This window comes from Microcebus murinus, chromosome 1 (assembly GCF_040939455.1).
Source record: "Microcebus murinus isolate Inina chromosome 1, M.murinus_Inina_mat1.0, whole genome shotgun sequence".
Classification (NCBI taxonomy): domain Eukaryota; kingdom Metazoa; phylum Chordata; class Mammalia; order Primates; family Cheirogaleidae; genus Microcebus; species Microcebus murinus.
This window is the reverse complement of record NC_134104.1, coordinates 159,680,032-159,706,309: the sequence shown is the minus strand read 5'-3', so window position 1 is coordinate 159,706,309 and position 26,278 is coordinate 159,680,032. Positions and strand designations below refer to the sequence as shown.

General features: G+C 44.7%; 1 protein-coding gene across 3 annotated transcripts in view; it reads right to left on the bottom strand.

The window, feature by feature from the left end:
- Positions 1-26,278, bottom strand: part of CACNA2D3 (calcium voltage-gated channel auxiliary subunit alpha2delta 3) — an 859,261-nt gene that overhangs the window by 266,003 nt on the left and 566,980 nt on the right. For all 3 annotated transcript variants that reach the window (XM_020280385.2, XM_076008650.1, XM_076008655.1), the window contains 2 exons: positions 23,806-23,884; positions 13,174-13,307 (listed from right to left, as the gene is read on the bottom strand). In XM_020280385.2, the coding sequence (XP_020135974.1) occupies positions 13,174-13,307; positions 23,806-23,884 (213 nt within the window). The remainder of the gene's footprint in view (positions 1-13,173; positions 13,308-23,805; positions 23,885-26,278) is intronic.

Below are 26,278 nucleotides of genomic sequence, written 5' to 3'. Positions count from 1 at the left end.
TTTTTAATAATATTAATAGTTAAAATTAAGATTATTTTAACCTTTAAATGACTTATGTTTAACAAAACCACAGTACTTTCTAGTCAAAAGACCCACACATTTGAATAACAAAATACTAATCTCATTTTAAAAGGAGAGGTTTTTTTTTTTTAACAAAATACAGTTTTGTTACATATCTATTGTCACGCAGTGATCAATATTTCTTAACTTGAGAATTCCATGCTTTTATATAACAGAAAACTAAATAAAAAGCAGATTGTCAAGTGTTGTGATGGTGAACAGCTGCCAAAAATCCACAATTTCTATCCCTCATTCCCTTAGTATTCTGTTGCAAAAATTGAAACGCTAATTCATTAAGGATTTCTTAGCATCTTCTTTAGGAAACAACTGCCATTCTATCATGATATCAGATGTTCTGGGAATTTTCCTTTCTAGTCTGGCCTGGAGTAATTAGCTTGGCCTGAATAAGGACAGTAATTAAAAGCAGATAGTATTTATAATTTGATGAGAACTGAGAGCTAACATAAAAGAATTTTCATGGACCCGAATATTTTTCCCGGCCTCTCCAAATATCAAGTTTCTTTGGAGTCCACCTAAATTATGATGAGGCCCCACCAAAAAAATCACATTCCACACTTCTCCATAAACCATGTCTTTAGCAAGAAAACCACTGTTAGGAACTTTTCCATCAGACCCAAGTAATATAGTGTAAACAATGTGCCTTAAGCAATCAACCCTTTTTCCAACATATCGTAGTCAACATGCATAGAAAAGAACTGTTGCAGAAATCTGGTTCACCCCCAAAATTTCCCTGTTCTTCCATCTAAAAACCAGTGACTGCCACTTGGATGAAGGTAACATTCATAAAAACCAGCTGCTTCAGATCTGAACTTGACCACTCAACTAGGTTTTCAAAAACAAAGACAAATATGACAAATGTAGTTCAGTGACAATTTTAAACTCTGTCTCAGTACTACTTCCTTGTTGCAGCCAATATTTCTTATCTAATTCTTGAGGTCTCACTGTACCATTTTAGGAAAAGTATAGTGTCGAGTGGAAGGAACAAACAAACTGTAGCGAGTACTAAAAGAGACTGGAGATACGACTAAGAACAAGACACTGAGTGTCTCTGAGTCAACCCTGAGTACCCACCCTGTGCCAGGCGCATGCTAGTTTATAGAGATACAGTGCAGACTCTGCCCCAGTCCTTACATCACTGTCGGGGAGACAGACAAAAAAGAATTTTTAAAGAGGGGAAAAATATCAAAGCACTTAATTAAAATAATGATAAACGACCATAATGTTTATGACGGAAACCTATAGGGACCCAAGATGGAAAGTCCATGGGCACACGTGGAGTGACGTTTTAGCTGAGACACAGAGCATGGGGCATGGGACAGAGGCTCTTCCCCAGGAGAGGAGCGGAGCAGGGTGGCAGTCTCTCCAGTTCAGAAGGGGAAGCATGTTCCAAAGCCCAGGGGAGGGAGAAAGTTTGGGGTGTTCCAGCAGCTGAAAGGTTGGCCAGCATGGCTGATGTGAGCGTGAGGGAGAGTGGTCAGCAGGAGGCCGTGGTGACCATAGCGAGACACTAGGAGGCAGTCTACAGAAGAGCACAGTGGAAGCCAGGAAGTGCAAAACTGCAAGGAGTTATTTTCAAGAATTCTCTGAATGCCCATTATATATACCCGACAACCAGATACAATGCAAAAAAGTGCCATCAATTTTATCTTAACAATGACACAGCCGATATTGAACCACCTTTGCCCCCACAATGCCGTCATCGTAGCTCCTTAAAGCACGGACTCATGAATTCAGACCTTTCTGATGCCTGTGGCAAATGTTCCGCTGGGATGGTGGTGTCGGATACCCGAGAGAGAAGCCCAGTCACACGGTGAAGACACATCCCCTGACCACGTGCGTTACAAAGACTGTTTTGAGCAAGTATGCAACATGCTCAATGAAATGTTGAAGATAATGCCATTTTCTTGCCTAACAGCTACAAAACTTAGATATTTTTCAATTGCTCTCCAACCTTAAGATCTCTGATTCTGTGAGATTTATACACAGGAATGTATGCATACACCCACGGCATGCCCGGCCCTATACTGAGGACACCACAGTGAACCAGACACCATCCCTCTCCTCAAGGAGTTTATAGTTCGGTGGGGAAGGAAATACATTTGGACTTCTGGATACATAGGCCAAGAAGTTCTAAGATAGTGCTTTGGAAGCACATCATGAATGCCCCTCTGTAGACCTGGGGTCCATCCGAAGAGGTCGGAGAAGCTAATGATGAAACTGAGAGTAAAGGACAAGCCCAGAGGCTCAGAGACAGGGGAGGAGGATGCGGCTGCTTCCTGCAGAGACAGCAGCATGCGCAGTGGTCCGGGCACGAGAGGACATCAGGGCTGGGTCTTGAGGCTATGATTGCGTGAGTAGGGTAAGGCTGAATGGAAGCACTGAATGGAGAAAGGCCAAGTTGGAAGGCAAGACTGAGAGGCACCCTGGGGCCAGGCTATCAAAGGTTTCAAATGCTTTGAATTTAGGCTTCTCTGGAGGGTTTTGAGCCAATGGTGATTCTACTGACACTTTAGATCCTGTAATTTATTAGTGGACAGTTAAAATAGCTCAATCATTTATAAAACTCTTTTAAACTGGGCTTTCAAATATTTTTCAGAGGCAGCCAGGAAAAGTTATCTGATTTGGTCTCATGACAGCCCTGCCCTTGTGAGGACAGTGCTTCCCGCTGGACCGTCCTGTTGGATGCCACAGGAGATCCATCGACCGACGGTGCGCTTGAGCCCGTCTTTCTAGGAGGAGGGACCTTCGCATGGAAACGAGCGCTCCTTCAACAGTGGGCTCTGTGAGAGGGAAGCAGACTGCGGATGACTGCTCTGCCCTTGCCTCATCGTGGGCCATCTTTAATTGGATCACTTCAGAAGGAAAATCAACGACAAGAGTGTTTCATAGTTGTTTCCATCAACCAGAAAAGATGTTGATGTCCCAGATTTTTTGATTAAACATAATGGAAATGGACTTGAAAGCATGTTCCTTCTGCCTGAATAATAAACTGCTGCCTTTGCTTTTCCTTTCTTTGTTCAGAACAAGAGGGCATTTCCCCCGAGGAGCTGGCACTGAGCATCATGCTTGGTCTGGACATCTAAAGGGAGCATGGATTACCAGCAGAATAAAGTCGGGAGGAGCCCCGATTGCCATCTCACTCGCAGGTGGGCGTGAGGGGTCATGAGCACAAGAGGAGGCCGGAGTGATCCTCCCCGCTTTGAAACAGAAGCCAGTGAAGAGCCCAAGTCAGGTAAAACATTCTTACCCACGGCATCTTTGAGCCATGGCCTCATAGACAACATGTTCCTATTTGGTACTTCAATTCTTGTGGAATAGAGGTAAAAGAATTAAATTTTTCACATGGAGAAAATCCTGTGTACAGTAAGAGAAGAGAAACTGGCAGCTGATTTCAAACCACAGGCTGATTCTCTGGGATTATTTCAATTGTTTTTCATGCTGATAATAAGAGGACTGTGTTCATTTTTGTCTCAACCATGTCAAAGCATGAGGATCAGCTCTGAGAATCTAAGTTGCCCAAATATCTGGGCCATGAAGGGGGAAAAGGCAGTACAGATTTGGTTGTGCTGGTCAAAACGCCTTCCTCAGCTCTCAGAAGGCAGCCAGGAGAGGGGCTCCTACCACCTGTGCAGCGGGGCTGGACGGCAGAAGAACAGCAGCACCAAGGATCCGGGGGGTGGAGGGCAGGGACGGGACTGGGGGACCCTTCTTGGGTTAACTGGGGCTAAAAGGAGGCTATGAGCCCAGGGCTCAGAGAATAAGAAAGAAGACATGCTCCTGAGAGTTAGTGTTAGAGCCCCGATGGTGTGCAACTTGCAGAAGAAGCCTTAGAAACTCAGAGGTCTAGAAATGCCCCTTCAGACTCCAGGCACTTCCTCCTATCCAGACCCCTTTCCTATGGATCTGTTATCCATAGTCCCGACTGATCTCTCTCTAACTGGCCCTCTCTCTAGAGAGGGCCTGCCTGTGAATTAAGTCAATAAGAGCCAAGGAACACGCCAAAATAATATGGGTTTGACCCCTGAATCTAGTCATGCCTCAAGACAAAACTGCATAGATATCCTGCTTCCAAGAGTCAATAAATTCCCTTTTGACCTTTGCTACTCTGAGTTGGGAGCTGTGACTTATAAACAAAGAGTGCTCAGTAATACATCATTCTATACGATTATTCAGGCTTAATGATCTTATCCTTTTCTATATGGCAAAGGATAGAGGCTATTCTTTTATTATAGACAGTTGCAAAGCATTAAACTATAAAAGCAGAAACAACAATAAACACCTGAAATCTAAAAATATTTTTCATTTTCAGCCCTCAGCTTTTCGACTAGTGAACAGTCATCCATATAGAGTGAGTGTTAGAACACCTTTTCTGAAGATAATAATTTTATGCCATTGATTCTTAGTTTTATAATACCGACTCAAAGAAAAAGAATGGTTAAGCTCAGAAAAAACCTATTTAATATTATCAAATGGAAGAGGAATATATTTGGATGGATATAAGTTACCAAAAATCAGGAATGCACTCATATTTTTAACATCAGCATCTCTTGGCAAAAAAAATAATTATAATAGTAGTCTGTTTCAATGGAAATAAAGTACTGTAATATTTATAGTCTGTGCCAGAGTTATAATGACTGTGGGGCCAGAAGTGAAGTGCCACAGCATGCTCCACATGTTTTTAACACGGTTTCTAAAGGCTCTGGAGGCTATTAAATTTAATGAACCCATCTGCTATGAAATAGAGGTCCCGCCGTAGTCAGTTTCCTCCGTGCCATGTAATGCAGATGGCATTCTCAGTTTCACAGCCCAGCAGGATGGTTTCTGTTTCTCTTTACGTGTATCTCTTTGTTTTGATGATTTGAACTTTGATACACAGCAATATCTTGGGAAAATACTGTAAATTCAATTTCCAAGCCCCAACAAATTCCTTAGGATGGCTTTGACCCCGAGTAATTGCTTCTAAGGCAGTAAGAAGTTGTAGCATAATGCAATCACCAAACGACTCCTAAATGGCCTAGGTGCCATTCCTAGATGGGGAACTGAAACAAATGTGCAATTTATCAAATGCAAAGCATTTTCTCCAAGTTGGACTTAGTGGGGGGTGAGGAGGAGGGATACCCGTCCAATTTGCAAATGCAACTAAATTGGTTTGAAAGTTCCTACAAATTGCCTACAGAATTGTATTACCAGCAAATGGGAGGGGCAGGAGGGCTCTGGAATGAATTCTCATTATTTTAAATGGTCACATTCCCACTGTTTCTAAAAGACTTCTTTGCTTCCCTTCTGTGTGTCACCGTGGTCTATGTAAACTTCCCTGGAGGGGTTGATCAGGAATGCCGATGCTTCCTAGGCTTACTACTGGTTCTACCCTGCACAGCAAGTTGGATAGCATTCCCAAGCTGATTAAGACCCAACAGCAAAGCACAAGTGATTTGCTTACAAAATGGAACAAATTCCATTGTTAATGATTTTTTGCTCTGCACCTAAGAGATAATGACTATGCATGACTTGTGTTCAGATGAGAAGAATATGAACTTCAGAATTTGGCTGTTTGCTGTTTTGACAATTAATACATGAGATCTTATTAGATTAAGCATAATTAATGTTGTTCAGATTAATTCATTTATTTGTGTTTCACCAGGAAAGCAGATTGAATAGAACAGCCAAGCAGGGAAACAGAATATTTAATCAGACTGGTGGCAACAAGCAGGGAGGATGGCCCCTGGAAGGAAGTTTTGTCAGTCTGTGGTTCTAGAATCAGGCTTGATGAAATGCAATGCTTGGCTCTCAATGTAAGAATCCAAACTCAGCTTCTGTTCACAGTTAAACTTTCATCCTGAACTTGTCCAGACCAAGCATGAACCAATGGATAATTAATAAAAAGGGAAAGCACCACACTCACAAGTCATTTTAAGCTATTCATTTAAGAATTAAATAAATTATATAATTATATTTGTTGCTACTGGGTTTTTAGCCATAATAACTGATGAGTCAGGCAAATAAGAATTCCTTTTGCCTTAACTGCCCAGATAATTAAGAAGAAAGAAGACTTAGACTACATTAAGCCAGCTTGTGGGTACAAGTGTCCAAATTCACTAATCAACAAATACTTACTTCTTTAGTATTTGGTAGAAATAATAAAAATCAGCAGGTTGCAGATTTTCTGATTCCTAAAAGAATCAAAGCTATGTTCAGACTACAGTGTAGCAAAGAGAACCTCCTCGAAACATCAGGGCTAAGCACAAATGTTATAGTGAAGAACGGACATGGTTGTCCCCAAACTTTCTCTTGACAGAGACTTTGCAGGAGATGTGGTGGCGTTTCTTCCCAGCACTGTCTTTCCCTCTCACACTGGCGCACATAGACAGAGGCTGATTCAGCAGGCAGGATTCAAAACAGTCCCCAAGATTTCTTTCCCCAAAAAGTAATGCCCATGAAATCCTCTCCTCTTGAGTATGGGTATGATTGGATGTCGACAGCACGATTAGATGACTAATCAATTGATTTCTGTGTAGTTAAAAGAGAGATTGCCCGGGGTGGGCCTGGCCTGATCCGAGAAACTTTTATGAGAAGATGAAGCCTCAGAGAGACGCATCCTTGCTGGCCTGGAAGAAAGTGAACGGCGCTGTGTGACTCACTGCCTAGAGGGGCCGCTTGGCAAGGAACTTCAGTGGCCTCTGGGAGCTGGTGGTCTGCAGCCAGCAGTGGGGACCCCAGCCCCACGACACCAAGGAACCGAATTCTGCCAGCACTCTGAGGAAGCTTGGAGGAAGACTCTGATCTGCAGACGAGACGTGCGGCATGGCCAACACTTCACCGCAGCCTTTTGAGCCCCTGAGCTGAGGATCTAGCTACGAGACTGGGAAGCTTGAGATAATACATTTCTGTTAAGTCTGTGCTGATTTGTTCCACATCAAGAGAGAACTAGCATTGCCATCCGGGTGCGGCCAACGTCACCGATCCACGTGGCAGGAGCACATCCGAAGCGTTAGCCTGAGAATCACAGCTGTTCACGGATCAGTCAGTGGCCCTTCTCTCTCTGTCCGGGAAAATCATTCTCTTTCATGGAGCACAGTTCCCAGAAGCCACCAAAAGACAGTAAGACAGGAAGCAGACACTAACCCAGCCCCCAGACCCACCACATCAACCTAGGATGAAACAAACAAATCAAGGAAAATTACCCTATAGGAATAAAGAAAGAAAAACCCAGTCAGTTTCCTCTGAATGGAGGGGAGATTGTTTCCTCCCCAGTCTTTCACGGGTGCTCTGTCCGTTCTTAACACAGTAGTCATTTTTAGCAACTTTAGATTCTTTCATTTACATATTCACAGATGCAAGGACTGTCTTTTTACACTCCCAATTCATTGATTTAAATAATATTTAATTAATTTACAGAATTATGATAAAATCAAGAGGTTTGGGAATGAAGACAACTGCAAGCTTCTAGTAAGCTTGCAACTCAAGTGCGGGGAACAGACGTATGTTTCCTACACCAGAATGGCCTTCTAGACCAAACATCCAGAAGGGGGCAAGAGGCACCACTGCTACAGAGCAAAGAGAGGACACTGAGTCAGTTCGGTGGCAGCGGATCAGGAGGGCTGCTACCATAGTTCCCTTTCCTGGGCAATTCAGCAAGCTCTGTCCTCTGCAGGGCTGCTGGGGGTGAAGGTCTTCCCGGGCGGTGCAGCACAATCCCCAGTCTTCTCTGGGGACGCTGGCCGAGGCACCGACCCCAGATGAGTGCCTGGCCCAAAACACATAACCACAGCAAAATGAATTCCAAAGAATTAAAGAGCATCTCTAGACAAACGGTGCTTCCAGCGTACTCATCATACTTCAGCACCAAATTCTATTATCAAAAAGGCATAAGCCATGTTGTGGTTACCAAGTGAGACCCAGCTCAAAAGAAGGAGAGTTTAGTATTTTTAAAAACTTCCTCAGCCAAGGAGATAAATTCACACTGGATTTCCTGAAGTTGGGAAATGATGATAGGCAATATTTATTGCATTCTCACCATGCATAGACATTCAATCCTAAGAGTCAACCCTGGAAGGCAGGTTTTATCCCCATTTTATAAATGAAGAAAATCACACTTAAAGAGGCTAAGCATCTTGCTTAAGGTCACAGAGCTAATATGGAATAGACATGCAATTCAAACCCAGGCTGTTGTTCTAACTCTAAATTCAATGCCCTTACCTAATAGATTATAAATATGTTTAAATATCAAAAAAATGCCAGAGCTACCAACCCCACCAGAACATCAGGTTATTAAAACAGGATCAATCACTAGTCCCAATGCCAAGTGCTCCTGGAGGTTGGTCTCTTTCATGACTGCAAGCTGGGTCACATTAGGGCACTGCTGGCTTGCGACTGTCCTGGATATGTCAGGACAGCAATGAGCTCAAAACTGCCGATGTCCTCCTTCATCTTCTGCGTGGTTCCAGAGTTGGTGGGCATCTCAGAAGGTAGTCTCTGCAGATGAGTCCAGCATGTAAATCCCATTTTGCCTCCATATAAATAACAGAATTTTTTGTCCTTGCCCTGGCAAAAGACACAGCCAGATGGGGAGGTCCAAGAGACTGCTGTTTCTGGGTCCGAGGTACCTGTTAGGGCAATAGCTGCTTTCTCCTCACCCAACAGGCCCCGCAGAGAGGAAAACAGAATCCCCAGGGTCCTCCCTAGCCCAGTAGGTTGTTCAACACTGCCAAGATGAGAAGGAGCCCTCAGGACATGATCCCAGGTGATTTATGTATCAGAGCCACTTGTGAAGATACAACAACAGAAGTAGGAAAGCACAGTGACAATGCTGAGCTACCATTTTAGGGATAATCGGATTCTGGGAGTTTAGTTTTTTGAACCTCAAAGAGTTCTTGAAGACGTGGCATAAATGAGCTCTGTTGTTGTGGCATATCAATTTTATTCAATAATGAGCCACTTAAAACATTATTTCATTTAAAGGCAAGGGTGATTATGGCACAGAGTGTAAATTTCATGTAAATGTTTAAGATAAAGCATCAGACTTCAGAGACATTTTCTCTGCAGCTATTCCAGACCATCCACCTGCCTCTGCAGTCAAGAGTTCTTTTGTGTAAACGCTTGAGTAGCAATGGGTTCCTCCTCTCCTTTAGCTACCACCTACATATAAACATATGTATGCATGTATGTAATTAATAAATCTAATACAACTACTGATTTTGAGTTATAACATTATCTAAAGAAAGACATCACATCGATACAAAGTTTGATCCACCCCATGAGCTTATGTTCACCACGAGCTTCAGGTCACCCACAAGCACACAATATCCATCTGCTTCTCATTGCTGATGTTAACTTTGAGGACTCGCTCAGGAGGTTGCTGGGATTCTCCCATTATATAGTGTATCAGACAGCGTATGTAGTATCCTACTGTTTAGATACCACCTTTTCCCCCTTACAACTAATGAAAAATCCCTGGGGAAGCACTTTGAGACCATAAAAATATCCTGCTCATCATCACACTTTCCCCCTAGATTTAGCATCCATTGATGGCCTTTTTTGCCCTGACCAGTCTTCAATAACATGGTTGCAAACTGGTGATTTTTCCAACTCCATCACTTCCTGCACATTCACCAGTTGGCGTTCCATTATGCTTTGCAGCTGTTCCCACCCATTTACTTTCCCATCTATTTTGTTCATCTGTTTCAGATTTGTTTATCTATTTCTTATCAGTAAGGACAGTGGATTTCTGTCTTATTCAATAAGTTATAATCCATTATTGTCATTCTTCATTTTGAAGTTCAAATTGTCCCAGATTTGACCAATTAGAGCCTCTTTATGCTTATTTCTGTGTCCTTTTGATATTACCACATCATTGTTTTGAGCACTTCTTTAGTTTCTGGCACAAAATATTCCAGACTTTTTATTTTTTTGTAGCTTCCCTGCTCTAGCCCTGGAATTAGCAATCGATTTCTCTAAGGAACCCTGTTTGCTTAGGTGGGGAGTGGTTTCTGGAAACCAGGATCTGACTATTGGATGAGCTTTTGCTCTCTGGGTGCCACTGCTTCAAGGTCCTTTTGAAGGACAGAGTTGGAATTTTGTCCTAATACTTTTAATCCAGTCTAATTCCACAGGTATCTGCCTTATCTGCAGATACATTTGCTCAATCCCAGCACATCACAAAATAGGTTAGGAATTGCTATACCCATATTACCACAAATGACACCAAAAGGAGTTTAAAATTTATCTGCAATTCTTTTTGTTCCTCCCTAAATTGAGGGGTAGACGTGGAAGTATGTTCAAAACTTAATAGTGTACGTTACTACTACATTCAAAAGATTAGTTCTTTTGTTTCTGGCTTTCTGGGTAATTTTGTTATTCATTTGAAATATTGTTGGATTTATTTAGTTCTGTTTGTATTCACTTTAGATTCTCCCCTGCCCTGTTCTTATTACTTTAATTTTAATTTTTGAATACTTAGAACATTAACATGCTTTCAAAGTCAAAGCTATGAAAAAGGAATGTACAGAGATGAATCTTCCCTCCCCAGTTCCTTCTCCTCTGCACCCTCTCCCACTTTGTGTTGATCACCAGTGCTAATGGTTTCTGATTTACCCTATTTTTTTTTTTAGTTTGTAAAAATAAGCAGTTACATGTATATCTTCTTATTTCCTTTTCTTTCTTATATAAAAGGTAGCATGCTGTATATACTCTTGTATTTTGCTCATTGTACTTACCAGTATATCCAGGAAATCACCCCGTATCAACCAATACAGACCTTCCTCATTCTTGTTTAGAACATTGACTCCATTAGGCATATGTACCATAGTTCATCCAATCAATCTCTTACATTTAGACATCCAGGTAACTTCCAATATTTTGATTTTCCAAGCTATTCTCCAGTGAACAAACTTGTACATATGGAGGTTCTCTTCATGTTAGGGTTAATCCCTAGAAGTGGGATTTCAGTGTCAGGGGTAAATGCACATTGCCCTCCGTAGAGACCGTCCACCCTGATCCCCACAGCGAGGTGCGGGAGCGTCCCCGCGCAGCCCCACAACAGAGCGCACCGTGAGGCTTTCAGGTTTGCCGCCCCAATGGGTGAGACACGGTATCTCAGTACAGTTTAATTTGCATTCTTCTTATTATGAGTGAAACGCTACACCTTTTTATATGTTTAAAAGCCATTTTTATTATTTTTTAATAAATTTTTTAAATTATATATTTTTCCTATAGGAATTTTGGGGATTTTCCCTCAATTTTTAAAAATTCTTTATGTATTAAGATTATTAATTCTTCACATGTGTTATACGTTACAAATATTTTCTCCCATTTTATCATTTGTCTTCTGGTTTTGCTTACAGTCTATTTTGATTTACAGAAGTTATTTTTTGTTTTGTTCTCATTTTAAGTAGTGAAACTTATTTATCTTTTTCTTTTTTGCCTCTGGATTTTAGAAAACCTTTCCCAGAATCCAAGTCAGAGAAGTATTGACTCAGGTCTTCTTCTTTTTTTTTTTTTTGCTAGACTAAAAAGGCAAGTTCTGATCAGGTTTTCTTCTAGTGCTTGTAATGGTTTCATTTTTTACAGTTTATATTTCTGAGCCACTTGGTTTTCTTTCTTGGGTATGATACGAAGACTACAACTAATTTTATTTTTCTCTAAATGGCTATCTAGTTGTCCTAAAAGCATGTATTGCAAAGCCCATCCTAACCCCACTGACCTGATGCTACCTCTATCACCTACTAAACCCCTGTATGTAACTGGGTCCTTCACTGGACCTTCTGTTCTACTGATGTGCCTACCTAGGTGCTAGTACCATTATGTTTTAATTATAGAGACTCTTGTCTTTTCCAAATTGATGACACAAATAAAATGATCAAACTGGCTATTTAGGGTTTGGAGTTTGTTCACAAAACTGCTGGGCATGCTCTTCCTCCTCACTCCTATTTTTCCTGTCTCACTCAACCACACCTAAGAAGAAGAAGTGAAACTATCTGTGGTTGTTATTGTTAATATAGTGCTGCCATACCTGGGTCAGCTATTTTGTCTCCATGATTCAAAACCAAACAGGAGTCAGACTCTGAAACGGATAAAAGCTGAGTCTCCCTAGAAATCACAGAGTATTTTTCAGCTCGGCATCCATCTTTTTTCAAGACGACTTTTCTTAGGGAAGAGGTATCCCTCCTCAACAAGGAGATTCACTCACATTTCCATGGCCTCGCTGAGACGGGCAGGCTGCTGTGGCCTGGCCTGTGTCATAGTGTTCTCCTCAGTGAGTTCCCGCGTGCTGTTCCTGCCCTGTATTTGCTGCCAGAAATGCGCGGGAACGAGAGCACCCTGGGAGAGAAGGGCTGGCCCAGGACGGCCATGGAGCTCACCTGAGGACAGCTGTGTCTGGGTTACAGTGATTAGCGTGATGCTAATTCCAACAAACATGTCGGGAGAGAGGCCCTCAGAGAACATGTATAGTCAGTAAATGAAAACACATCCCATCAGACTCATTATCACCATGAAAAATCACCCTGAGATTACACAAGCACCAGCCACTGAGCCACCACTTGATGATCGGCAAAGCTCCTCCCTTTAGGCTAATTCAGCCTCAGAATCTTCTGCTTGGAATTCAGCTTCGGAGCGAGCCCATGGCTAGGGTTCAAACGGCAATGCAGCGCCCACTGAACCACCACTCAGGCACATTTTCACTTATCCACGGGAAGAAACTGCGACTGCGGCCCCCGCGGTGCCCCCACTCAGGATGAGCGCTGAGCTCGGCCGCACTGCCAAGTGAGACCCAGAGCTTCATTACCAGAGCGGGCCTCGCATGTGGCGAGGGCTGAACCCAAGAACACGTCGATAACCGTTGCTACACTGACAGAATTTGAACACGTGGAAAAGGGAAAAAAGTAACTAGGGAAGACACCAGCGAAACATGGCTTTTCTGTACCTGTCATACATTCTCTGACACTACGGTTTTTCAGCAACTTGGCTTGCCAACGTGACCAACACAAATTGTACTTGAAGCCATAATTAAGGAAGAGTGACACAGTTGCTCTCTTCTGGAACAACACAGGACAACTCTCCTGCTGCAGGGAAGGGAAGCGCTCGGCCGGGACTCACAGTGCTGTCGATGTAAGCTTCGGTCCACACCACGTCGTGCTCCTGGTCGATGACTTTGGGCCGGCTGAGCACGTGGAGGTATTCCATGACATTCTCCTGCACATCAGCCAAGGTAGAGATCTGGGTGAAAAACCCTGCCAAAACCCAAGGGGGAGCCAAGTTGAGTGATAGACAGGAAGACCAGCAACTGGGGAGCATGCGTTTGTCATGCCTTGCTGCCCTCTAGCTAATTTCTTTCTTTTTCCTTTTTCTAACGTTAGCTCCTCTCCACCACCACCTACTTCATGAGTAATATGTTCATATTAGAAAATATAGTCAAGCAAAAGAAATAAAATTAAAATCAACCATAAACCCACCTCCCAGAGCAAGTCTCTGCTAACCCTTTGGAGAATACCCCCCATACCACACATGCATACACACACACACACATAAACATACATGTACAATGTACATGTATTCCTTGGCAGAATGGGAGTCTTCCCATTTTGAAAACTTTTTTTTACTTTTGTGAGTTTATTTCCAATGGAAAAACTATAAACTATGAAAATTAAAGGCTACTTCAATTTTATAAATATAACAATAATAGTTATGATACGTTTTTGAGTACAAAGTGCAACAAAATTTGCTACATACTTGATAAGCTTTGTCTCATTTATTCTTGCCAACATGATGAAGTGGGGATTACTGTGCCCATTTTAAAGGTAAGATGACTGAGGCAAACTAAGGAAATGCTCAGGGTCTCACAGGCACCACGTAGCAAATACAGATGAGTCCAGGCTTAGGAGTCTCCTAATCAGTTCCTTTTGCTTCTAAAGAAGTTTGCCCTTTGTATATTTGAGGCTAAATTTCCAGCGCCCACCCTGATGTGGTGGCCAGCCCTGCCTTCTGAATTCTAAGCAACATAAAATGTTCTCAACGTGCTACTGTCTTGTAAGTGGTGATGCATTTGGGTCTCGAGGTCCAGGGCACTGCAACATTCCTCTTCAGTGTGGGGTCCCATTGGCTTTGCTGAGGGTTAGAGGGCATTAGAAGGGAAAGTGTGAACTGAGCACAGGCCGGGCTCCCCAGGAGGGAGTCCTTCATTCAAGGATTTACAGAAGGTTTTCTTGGTGCTCAGAGCTGGAGAAGCAGGGATTAACAAGATGAGCAAGGTCCCTGCTCTCCTGGGGCCTTGCAGATCTCAGTAAACAGACAATTGCAAAATAGTGCAATCAACATTAAGCTATCACACATGACAGGGACAGCCAATCAAATCTGGTTACCCTGTGCAAGGGTCAGCATGGCTAGAACCCGAAGGAAGAGGACCAATTAGCTAGAGGAAGAGGGATTAAAGAGTGTGCCCAGCACTGCTAGGAGTATAAGTAAACACTCAAGATCAGAGAGAATCAAGCCCTTTTAGGAACTAAAATAGCTCAGAATGCTGGAGCTACGGAGCTGGTGGAGGGGTAGAGGTAGGAGGCCATAAAATCAGAGAAATGAGCAGGGCACTGTCACATTGGAACTTGGGAAACTTTAGTCCGGTAGTTGTGGAAGGAATTTCAGCAGGAGGATGCTGTATGGGCACAGATTCATGTTTCCTCCCCATGCTTCTAAACAAGGACCCCAGGCCCATACTAGTTCCTACTAGCCAAACAAATCAAGGGAGCATGTGTGCCTCTGAAGCCAGTTCCATCACAGCACTAGCTACAGCATTTACAAAGTGTCTTAGTGACTAAAGCAGCTCTCAGGGTAAGGAAACACCAGCCCTTCTGTTGTCCAGAAAGGGTCGGAAGCCTCCCAGAACATTCCCAAACAAAGGCCAGCTGGTTCGAATTTGGTGTGCCCACCCCAAACCAGGTTGGGACCTTGTGGCTTCTGGGTTCCTGATGACAACTCTGCACAGTGCTAATTAGCATGCATTGTCCCTCCTGCCTGCCCCACCCTCCTGGCCAGGGCCAGGACCTCGCCCATCCCAGAGGAAACAGGGCCCCAAAGGAATAGGCTGTGAGTGCCTGTTCTCATTTGAGACCTGGGGTTAGGGCCTAAGTGTACCTCTCTCAGAGGGGAGGCACCACAGCTGGGGAGACCCATTTGGGATGTTGCTCTAGAAAGTCTCCTAGGTGGTCCCTTTTAGAGTTAGGATGGGAAAGACAGACTTTAAAGAGGATTGCTAGAGGACAGGCGACAACACATCCACAGTTACCGCCTTTCCGTGCATGGGGGCTGCAATCAGTGTCTGAAGAAGAAAGAAAATATTTCGTCCCTTCTTTAGTAGGCAAACCTTGGGTTCTGAATGGTCTTGCGACAGAGGACAAGCGAGGAGGGGTGAGCGTTTGCAGTGTAGAAGAGTTCTGTGCCCACTGTGCCGTGAAGATGGCATCTTTTAGGCATTCTTCTTGGTTGCCTGTATTCACACTCAATCCTCAAAGCCAACAGTAAAACTCTCTGATTTGGGTTTTCCAAAACAGGGCCCAGAGAAGAAAGGGGATGAATATAAGGAGGGTGGGGGAGATGGGTCGCTAGCACAGAGCGGGAGCGAGAGGAGAAACGGTCATGCATTTGGAAGGGGAGTGAGCTGAGAAATCATCCTCACTTGGACTTGCTTACCACAGAGTTCTGAAAAGTTACAAAAGCTGACTTCTCTGCAGAGCTACAGACCCATAGCCAATGCATACCTGACACCTCCACAGGGATGACGGACAGGAGTTTCAGACTGAACTCATCCAACGCTGACTCCTGATTCCCTCGCCAAATCCATCCCTCTCCCTGTTGGTCTTCCCATCTCAGCAAATGCACCACTGCCCAGTTAGGACAAAGACATAACTGTCCCGGAGACCTGTCTCACTCAGCCCCACGTCCAATCCACCAGCTCTCTGTCTCCGTCTCCACTGCCTCACCTGCTCCAAGGCCTCGCCGCCTCCCGCAGGTCTCCCCACAGACCCTGCCCTCCTTTCCGGGGTGCCTCACGTAGTCAGAGGGGCCATCTAACAGTACACAGCAGATCCTCATCTTGCTGGTTAAAATCCTACAATAGCTTTTATTTAAACTCAGAATAAAATCCGATGTCCCACTCTGACCTCCCAGGCGCTCCCTAAGTGGCCCGCGCCTACGCGGGTGCCCTCACCTTCCATTCCCCCTGGCTTGCTGTTTCGGCCTTCTCTCTGTGCTGAGCTCCTTCCCTCCCCAGGGCCTTTGCACTGACGGTCCCCTCTGCCGGGAACACCCTTCATCCAGTTTTCCCGCGGACGGTTCCTCTTGCCCACTCGGGGCTCGGCTGAGGCGGCCCCCTGACCGCCGGTCCGCACGCTCGCTCTCACCCGACACGCCCGGTGCCTTGGGGTTCGCCCGCTGGTGCCTTGGGGTTCGCGCCCAGCCGGGCTCTGACTCGCTTGTGGACCATGCTCTCTTTCCCTGGAATGTCAGCTCCATGAAATGCGTCCTGGCAAGAGCTGTGTCCCCAGAAGGGAGAGCTCGGGTGCGTGGGGGCCACTGGTAATGCAGGAGCTCTCGCTGACTGGGAGTCACCTCGCCTTTCTGCACCTGGGCCTCGTGACAGCCCAACCCGAGTGCTCATCGTACGGGGACAAAAACAGAAACTCACAGGCAGTCTTTTGTCCTGGATCAATTTGAATCTAGAGTCATTTGATGCGAAGGCCTTTGCTCTGAGCCAGGGACAGCACTGCCTCTTCCTGTGTTGGGAAAGGTCAAGGCCAGTGCTCGGAGCCCTCCTCCGGGGACAGCTCCAGCGTGCCACGCAGGCGCGGCGCTGGGAAAGGCTGAGCCTGGTATGGGGAAACACGTGGCTGTCCTCTGACGTCCGAGCAATGCACGACGTTTAGCACCAAGGTTCTACTCCCAACCCAGGGCTCAGTTTCAACCCCAGAATGCAGACATATAAAAGGTAAGAGAAGCTGAAATTGTACAAATAATATTAATAATGTTCGCTGCAAAGCTCATGCAAATTTGATCCCAACACATTAAAATGTGAAACCTTTCTGAAAGAGTCTTTTTTTAAGAAAGGTTTTCATACACATTTTAGTTAAAAAAATGATGAATAATAGGCAGTCGCTAAGGACTGGAATCCTTGGCTGTAACCAAAGACACTTCCCTTGTTTTCCTCTGTGTTCCCCGAGCTGGCCACTTTCCCTCTCTTTTTTTTCCTCTGTTAAATTCTAGCTCTTGAATGTTTATTCTCTTTTTAAATGTGCCTTTTTGGACTTCATATATCATGTAAGAAAGTAGAATCAGCAATCATTTGATAATTACCAAGGAGTAATTAATGCTGAAATTAGCCACCCATTACAAATGGTCTGCTCATTTTTCTACATAACATCGATTTATTTGCCTTTTTCCCTTGCAGAGCTCCTTCTGTGAACTCTGGGTTACAACTTCTCTGTGCAATAAACCATATGCAGCCTGAGATTTTACCACCCTTCTTTCCATACTACTTAAGGGACTTTTGTTTAAAAGTGTGAACTGCCCCTTCGGCACATCATGCAACACTCCAAATTCCAGTGACACCAGATCTGAGGGCCCGGGACTCTGTATTCAGCGGATAGATGCTGGTTGTCTGCCTCGCATGGTGAGGTACTCGTCCCACCTTTGTGATGGGTATAGCTTCCTTTGAGCCTTTCCAAAGACTCTTCCCTTTCTTAAGCAAGGCAGGAGGAACACCTGAGAGCCAGTGCCCAGACTTCAGGGCACTAGGTGAGAATGAGCTATACTGGGGCAATGAATCTGATGGTCTGACTTCATTGGTTTGCATTCCCCATGGAATAACTATTCTTGGAAGACTCTCCCAGTACTGTATTCTGTTTCATCTTCTTCCTCTCTGTCAACATCACATACTACAAAAAAGGTACTTAGATCTAGAAAAAAATGTACAATTTATAAACAGCTTTCTACTTCTATATCTTCTCTGACCTCTGCAAAAAACAAGCCAGAGGCCTGTTTGGGCTGGGCACAGTGGTTCATGTCTGTAATCCTAACACTCTGGGAGGCCAAGGCAGGAGAATTGTTTGACGTCAGGAGTTGGAGACCAGCATGAGCAAGAGCGAGACCCCATCTCTATAAAAGACAGAAATTAGCTGGGTGTGGTAGTGAGCACCTGTAGTCCCAGCTACTCAGGAGGCTGAAGCAGGAGGATCGCTTGAGCCCAGGAGGCTGAGGTTGCTGTGAGCGATGACAACGCCACTGCACTCTAGCTAGGGTGACAGAGCAAGACTCAAAAAAATAAAACAAACAAACAAATAAAAGAGGCCTGTAGGGCCCTGAGAGCGAACAGCACATGTCCACGGAGCTGGAGAGAGGCGACGGGGAATGACAGGAGGGCTGGGAGCCAGTGGCCGTGGTGGAGAACGGGGCTCCTGAGCGAAGCCGTCAGAATCAGCTCAAGCCTCAGATTTAGATATACACCCTTTGGTTTGTGAATATTATTACATTTTAGTTTCTAATTCCATGTTAAACACAACAAGAAGAAAATAACCTAAAGGTACACACTGGAATCAGGAATGCTGCGATCCCACCACCGCTCCGCTTGCAGCCTTGCGCCCCGCTGTGAAACGTCAGGCTGGAGCACGCTTCCATGCAGGCGAAGGCAGCACCGTTTCCAGAACTCGCAGGCTGGGTAAAACCCCAGCTCCAGTTTTCATTAGCGATGGCAAGTTAAAGTCCTTTCTCACCCTCTGGTTTTCTTTTCCTAGGTTATCTCAAGTGATGAAGATACATCAAAGTCCTCTATGAATTGCAACTTTCTGCTTCCCAAAGAGAGGCAGCCCCCTATCTTGGTGAGGAGTTCGAGCCAGGACTTTGGATCTCCTGGGCCTGAATCCTAGTTCTGCCGCCTGCTAGCTGGTAACCCGGCTCAGGGTGCTAGTCTCTCTCAGCCTCAGTTTCCTTCTCTATAAATAAAGATACTTATAACACATACCGGGCAGAGCTTTTCTGAGAGTCAAAAGAGACAATACACAAAAGTACTCTGGACCATGCCTGGCACCTCCTAGGACGCAGCTGGGCATCTTCAGTTGCTGTTAACAACAAGAGCAGTTACCACCGTCCTCATCGCCATCGCCATTCAAATTCTCACGTTCTAAGGAATGTCCACAAAGAATTCAAAGGTATTGAATAATTGCCATTTTTGCTTTCCTCCATTTGCCCAAAAATAATAAAAATTTTTAATTGCTGCTTTTCTCCTAACCACACCTACAACCATTCAGGCCTCAGAAATTTGAAGCCAGTTTTGGGGGGACTCAGCAGGGCCTAGACTTCCCAAGAAGGCTCAGGACACTAGTTCTCTTTCGAGTAAGGAGAGAATGACCTTTAACCCATCAAAAGGGACAAGGTAAGCAGACAAGGAAGAGAGCCGCGTGCAGCATTTCCACTGGCCCAAACAATGCCTGATGGATTGAGAACCAAAACATGGAGGCCCTTCTTTATTTGCACAGCTGGAAAACACTCCATTAGCTGTGATTTTTGCAGGAGAATCATCCAGTGTTTATTTAAAATCTTGGCACACTGAACATTAGGGGTCATCACAGCTTTACGTAGTATCTGGGCTAGTTGGCCCCTCTTTTCTGTTCTCCCAGTTTATATGTTTATGCAGTCATGTAAATGCAGCACTTTAAATTCCACAAGCCATCCTGCAGTGGCAATGATTGTTTTAATGTATTTAAAATGGCTTGCTGCTTTGCCTCATTAGGGCTGGTACCCTAAAGATAGGACCTACTTATGCATAAAACGAAGCAAACCCATAAGCTCTGAGCCTCTCTGGATTTTGCTAGTAGATTGGAGGAGGAAGAGAACTCCTGCATGGGCTGTGAATGTCTCCAGACGTTCATTTCCAGAGGACAGTGTCTGAAGTCTGCTGGCTAAGAACTGTTTCCATGACTACCAGACTCACAGAAGCAGGGGAGACGTTCTGTACAGAGAGCAGGTCCTTGACTCCGGACCCAGGGCTCATGTGATGGTCCTAACAATTCTTGCTCCCTCCCAGGGTCACTCTGTGGTCAGGCCTGGTCAGTCAGCCAGTTGCCTTTGCTGTGGGCTGTCCCCAGGCCTGCCCTGCTCCCTGCATGCTCGTGCTGCACTTCACTGAAGACCTTGGCTGAGTCAGGGAGAAAGTGTGCTGGGGAGACCCTCTGGACCCCATGTCACTTGAGATGAAAAATGTTTTGCTGCCTCCATACTATAACAATCTGAGACTATAAACAATGATTTAATTAATCACCATAGAAGAATACTTGCTCACCGATATTACGTGGTCAAAAACCCCATAACTGATGCAACATGAAGCCAATGTTTATATGGGCACGGATGATGGGAACCTAACATTTTGATGGCACTGCTATCGGGAAGAGTGACAGCAATGGCATTTTATTCTCAAAGCCATTTACAAGAGAAGCCGAGTAAGAAGGGGAAACTATCAAGAGGGACTGACTCTGGTAGGGAAGGAAATAACTGGGTTTGGACAGGAAGAGACGGGGAACCCTTGTGGAATCCACAGCCCATCCAGCTAAGCAGCTGCTATTGCCTCCTTGGATTTTCTGAGTTGCTGTACTCAGAACTTACAAAGCTTAAAGGCTATCTTCTATAGCCAGGCCCTGAAATACTCTGGGTTGACCAGATTTTCTTCAAAAGGATGCCTCAAAGTTTCTTATAAACAATGACTAAAACTAAATTATGGTGTAATATTAGTTGATTAAGACAAGACTTCAATTTGAGTAATTTTCATCAGCTGGATGCAGACAGTGGTAAAAACAATAACCCATGACTAAACGCATACTACCAATGGGAGGAGCTGTAATCTGATGTGGAAGAAATAACAAAATAACAGCAAAATTTTTAAGAAAGTTAAAAAATGGAAAGGAACTTTTTTCAAGACCACAAAATAAAGGGGAAAAAATGGGGAAAGTGTAGTGCACTCAAGGTTTTCAAATGCCAGCAAAGTTCCAAAACTAAATTCAGGAGTGGCCTTTTGCTCAGAGGAGATCTGGAATCTGCTCGGCCTCCCTCCCCTATGCCTATGTTCCTCCTATGTTTCCTTCTGAAATGAAGCCAAATGTATAACTCTCACACAAGCAGAATTACTGATATCTCTTAGGGAGGCAGGCCAGATCATGAACTAAAAGAATTGTGGAATGTGTTATTTTTCAGAGCTTCATGGAAATGTTAAAAACCTTCCATGGAGCCCTTCATTTTTCCAGATGAGGAAGTTGAGAGTTGCTAAAAAACTGTTCCAAATCAAAACAGATAATTAAGGACAATGCCACGCACAGGGAAAGATGGGCACCGGTTTATTAGCCTGACCATGTACCTGCTGTCAGAGAACTCCCCCACACCCCACCCACAGTGCCCAGTCCTGCAAGCACTTGCTAGTTCTCTGTGGGCTCCCCTGCCCATGTCAGATTCTGCAGGAGAGAGAACTGGCTCATGATGTTGGAGGAGGGAGGAAGGAGGGGGTTTTGAAATCAGAATTTAGATTTGCTTGTCAGCATCAAATGGAAAAGACATAAATTCTCCTTTCCGCTACTGTGCCTTGCCCACAGTGCATGTCATGTGCATGGATGGGCATGCACGGTGCGGGGCAGCCATTTCTGGCTGTGTGCATGCCATAGTAGGGAAGGTCTGTCTACAGAGAAGAATGCCATGGACATGTCAAAAAAGTAAAAAATACTAAGAAGGAAATGAAAAATTGAAACATCTCCCTGGTCCCTCATGAGACCTGAACTTCCATTCCCACCCAGGGCTCTGAGTCACCCCCCTCTCTCTCTGAAACACCCCTCTTTTTAATTTCAGGGAGCAGCTTTGGTTGCCTGCAACTAAAATAACTTTGTCTTAAGTCACCAAAACTGGAGCTAAAATCTTTAAACCCTTCATTGAGTCCTCTTTTCTCCACTAAGGTACAAACACTGGAACTTTTATGAAAGTTGGCTTAGGAGACCCATGTAAAAATAGAACACTGAAATCATCAATATCAACTTACTGTTCAACGGACATATTTTCCTTTATTAGATTTTGTAGTCAATTTACCCATTTTTCAAACATCAAAGCATCACCCACTCTGGGTAAGTACAAAGCTGGGCTCTGTCAGAGTGCCCAAGAAGAAGTCAGAGTCGAAGCCTGCTCTCATGGAACCTGCAGCCTCAGAGGGGCTGTGTGGCCATATAGGTACACAGATCAACACAACACAAGAGAATAATTTAGGGCGCTGATGCACCAGGCACTAAGCTACCAACTTCATCTGTGCAGGCTCTTTTCATACCCACAACATCTGTGGGGGAAGGTATTATCACTATCCCTGTTCTGCAGGTAACATAACTCAGACCCACCCAGATGGTAACTTGCACATAGCTAGTGGATGATGGAGGCTGGATTTGAACTCAAGGAGTCTGGACTCTCCCACCTATAGGCTGGCTATGTTTTGCCTGTTTGGCTGTGTGTAAAATGAAAACAAGCCCTTAATAGACTGGAGGCCCTATTATTTTCCTCCCTGTGGCATCCCCAAACTATTGTTTCTGACATACAAGAGGAGATTGATAATCAATTAACCTGATGAATACAAAAAAGCTAACAATTACGGAGCACTTATTATGTCTGAGCATTGAACTAGGCACCTAATATGCACCATTTCATTAATAAGAATCAAAGGAAAAACTAGACACAAAATTTTATTTAGACAGGAAGAATAAATTCAATAGGTCCATAGTACAACACAGAGACTAAAGTTAATAGCAATGCACTGTATACTTGAAAATGGCTAAGAGAATGGATTTCAAGTGTTCTCACCACAAATAAATGATAAGTATGTGAGGCAATACTTATGTTAATTAGCCTGATTTAGCTATTCCACAATGTATACATACTTCAAAACATCATATTGTATACCATGCACAATTTGTATTTGTCAACTAACAAAAAAAGAATCAAAGGAAGAACTATTATTATCACTCTTGCTTTAAGTAGTAGAACATTGAGGCAAGTTAAAGTTAATTAGTAATGTAGGCAAGAGCATGGTATGGCACACATCAAACCAGAAACCTCAGTGGGTTAACACAGAAGTTTACTTGTCATGCACACTTTATATCCAGTGTTGGCTGGCAGAGGGCAGGGGCAGAGAGAAAGCCATCTGTTCCCTGTGGTCACTCAAGGACCCAAGCCGATGAAGGCTGCTGCATCTCCTGACTATTTCATGTGGGCCAGGTGGCTTCAGAGTTCACAAGAGCAGGAGTAGAGGGCACAAACACCACCACACCAGATCTTGAACGCTTTAGCTCCCAAGCGACTCAGGCTGGCTTATTCACAGCTTGTTGGCCAGAGCCTGTCTTGGGGCCCCACCCAACTGCAAGGGGCTGGGAATGGTGAGGGAGCACGTGGATATTTGATGCACAATAAATGTCTCGGCTATACTGATTCTCCCAGGATTACTCAGCTACTAAGCAGCAGGAGAGTCTTAACCACTTCACTTGACTATGTCCCCCAAATTTATAAACGTAATTTAGAAGCTGTTACAAGTCTATTAGTAATTATTTAGGAACACCCAGACCTTATTTTAGAATCCACAGCCTTCTCTTAGAACTCTCTACCCTCTCATGACTATTCCTAATTCTGTACACACAGGGCACGTCACTCAGAGCTGAGCACACTGGGGAGACCCACCTTTGTTGGCACAGGCCATCCACTTGAGATTGTCTGCAAAAGCGGCCTCCCGTCCAATGAGGTACGTGAAGATGCGAACCTGCAAAGAAGACAGACACGTGGCTGAGCAGAGCTCGCTTTTCGCCGTGCTGTGCAGACCACATGCATGGCTCACACGCATGTGGCTTGCCTCTTTAATGTTCCATGCTTCCCATCTGTGGGAGCATATTCAAGACATTTGAAGTACAGTCAGCTAGAAATATATTCAAAACTGAGGCCTTTGATCTTTTAGACCATATGGCACTGGTGGTGGTTGATTTTCAGCATGCAAGTCATGACAGAGGAGGATAACTGGAAACGGATCCTTGCTCCACACGAACTCCAGGTCTGGACAACCCCCACCGCCTCCCTCACTCGCGTGGGCCACGCCCAGTGTGCTCTTCTTGGGAATAAAACACCACTGAAAGACCATCAGCATTTGCCCCCGGTGGGGAGGACAGGCTGCAGACACTCTTTTCCCATCTGTGGTGTCTGGCATGATATTAGGGGGTAATTAACTGGGACGAGAGGCACAGCCTGTGGCCAGGAGACTAATGGGGACTCTCGCCCAGTCTCCTGAAGCTTTTGGCTCCTGAACGGCAGTGAACACATGTAGAACCCTGGCTCCCCCTGTCCTGCTGCTTTCTCAGGTGTCTCCCGTGAAGCCAGAACTCCCTGCCAGAGAGTAGGTGGGGGTTAGATGGAAGAATGATAAGGAAGTAAAAGGTTAAACGCCTTCAATTCAAATTTAAAAGAGTATGTGGGTTAACGCTGCACATCCACACAAAGCTCTTCCGGGGCAAGTGCAGCCCTCCGGCCCCTCTTTGTGACTGGAGTCCGTGCGGACATGGCACTAGGTGAGTGATGCTCCACAGGTGGCAGCAAAGGCTTCGCCAGTGACGTCCCCCAACTCGGCCAGACTAGTGGCTCCGGCATGACTGCTGCTCCTTCCTGGCCTTTACTGCAGCTGTGGCTAACTAGTACCCGCACAGCGAGGTCTGTGAGGTTGGTCTTCTCACCTGACTAACCACTTGGCCGAGGAAAGGAAGGGACGTGTCTGCTTCACCCGGCTGCGTTCTGGCGGAGCCCAGGGCCCGGCCCTTAGAACACGGCAACTCAAACATGAATGGATAAAAATACCTGAATGCTTACAGATGACTATAAAAATGAAGATTTTGGTTTAATTATGAATATCCTCCAATCTGAGCATTATACTTGGAGTCTAATTGTTAGGCGACGGTTTCTTTCTAACTTAAAGAGATGTTTAAATGCAGATTATCACTATGTAGTGTCTGTCTGTTTTCATTTGCGCTCGGTAAGGCCGTCACTTCGTCCGTCACAGCTCCTGCAGGGGCTTCCTGGGTGGACGGGCAGGCGCGTGGGCCTCTCTTCACTGCCCCGGTTCTTTGCCACATCATTCCCGCCACAGTCACATTTCAATCAGGTATATTTTCTTTTTTAAATGGGAGATTCTGGCTTCTCTTGGGTGGGCAAGGAGGCAAAGATCCAGCCTCATATGGCCAAAGGTGGTTATCATCGACCTCCCTACATAGAGTTACTTCCCCTGTTCACTTTCTCTGCCTGGCCACTGTCAGCACTTAGCTGAGGATGCCTGATTTAGGGAGAAACTGAGGCCCAGTTAAGTGCTCTCCTTAGTTTGTTATCATCAAGGTTTAATTTCATTAGAGAAGTATCAAGACCTCAGGATAGCACCCCGGTCTCCTTTCAACCTCCTAGAGATGCTGGTTAGGTCCATATAGAAGCCTCCAACCAGCTCCAAGGCCCAAAGCCAGCACCCACTGGAGCCAGGCTTGGAACCCAGTCTCTTGAGACCAGACCCAGGCTTGCTCATAAATCTTTGTCTTTAATTTCAAATTTAAGCTCTTTAAAGGGAAAGCACTAGACTGATAAACTTGTATCCCCACTGGCTCTTAGCCAAATGAAAAGGTATAAGAGATAGATCTTAGGAACAATGGAGCAATGAATCTATCTTTGTAGGCAATTTGCAACACAAAGCAGCCCATTAGTTTTTGAGCAAAGGTATCTGCCAGCCTCCTCTGCTGTCCAGATGAAGAACCTTAGTATACACGGAATTTTCTGTTGGAAGCCTAGTTAAAACACCAGAACAATGCCATGAGCCACTGGCAAAACTTATACAATTCCTGATTTAAAAAATGGCAACCTATTTGGAAAACCAGCAGGACTGCGCCAAACTTCAGAGCAGACATGACTGCTCAAGAATAACTGTGTGAACAACAACCACAACGACGAAAACCGTCACGTGTCCCCTCCCCAGCAGCACTGCTGGGCCATTGTCACCACCATGGCTTCTATAGTCAGCGCCTGCCCCCGGGCCAGGCACCCTGCAAAGGGAGTTATGGGCATTACGTTTGTGTTGTTGGTCTGTATTTTATTTTATTGTTTATGAAAGAAAATCAGAATCAGATTCAATATT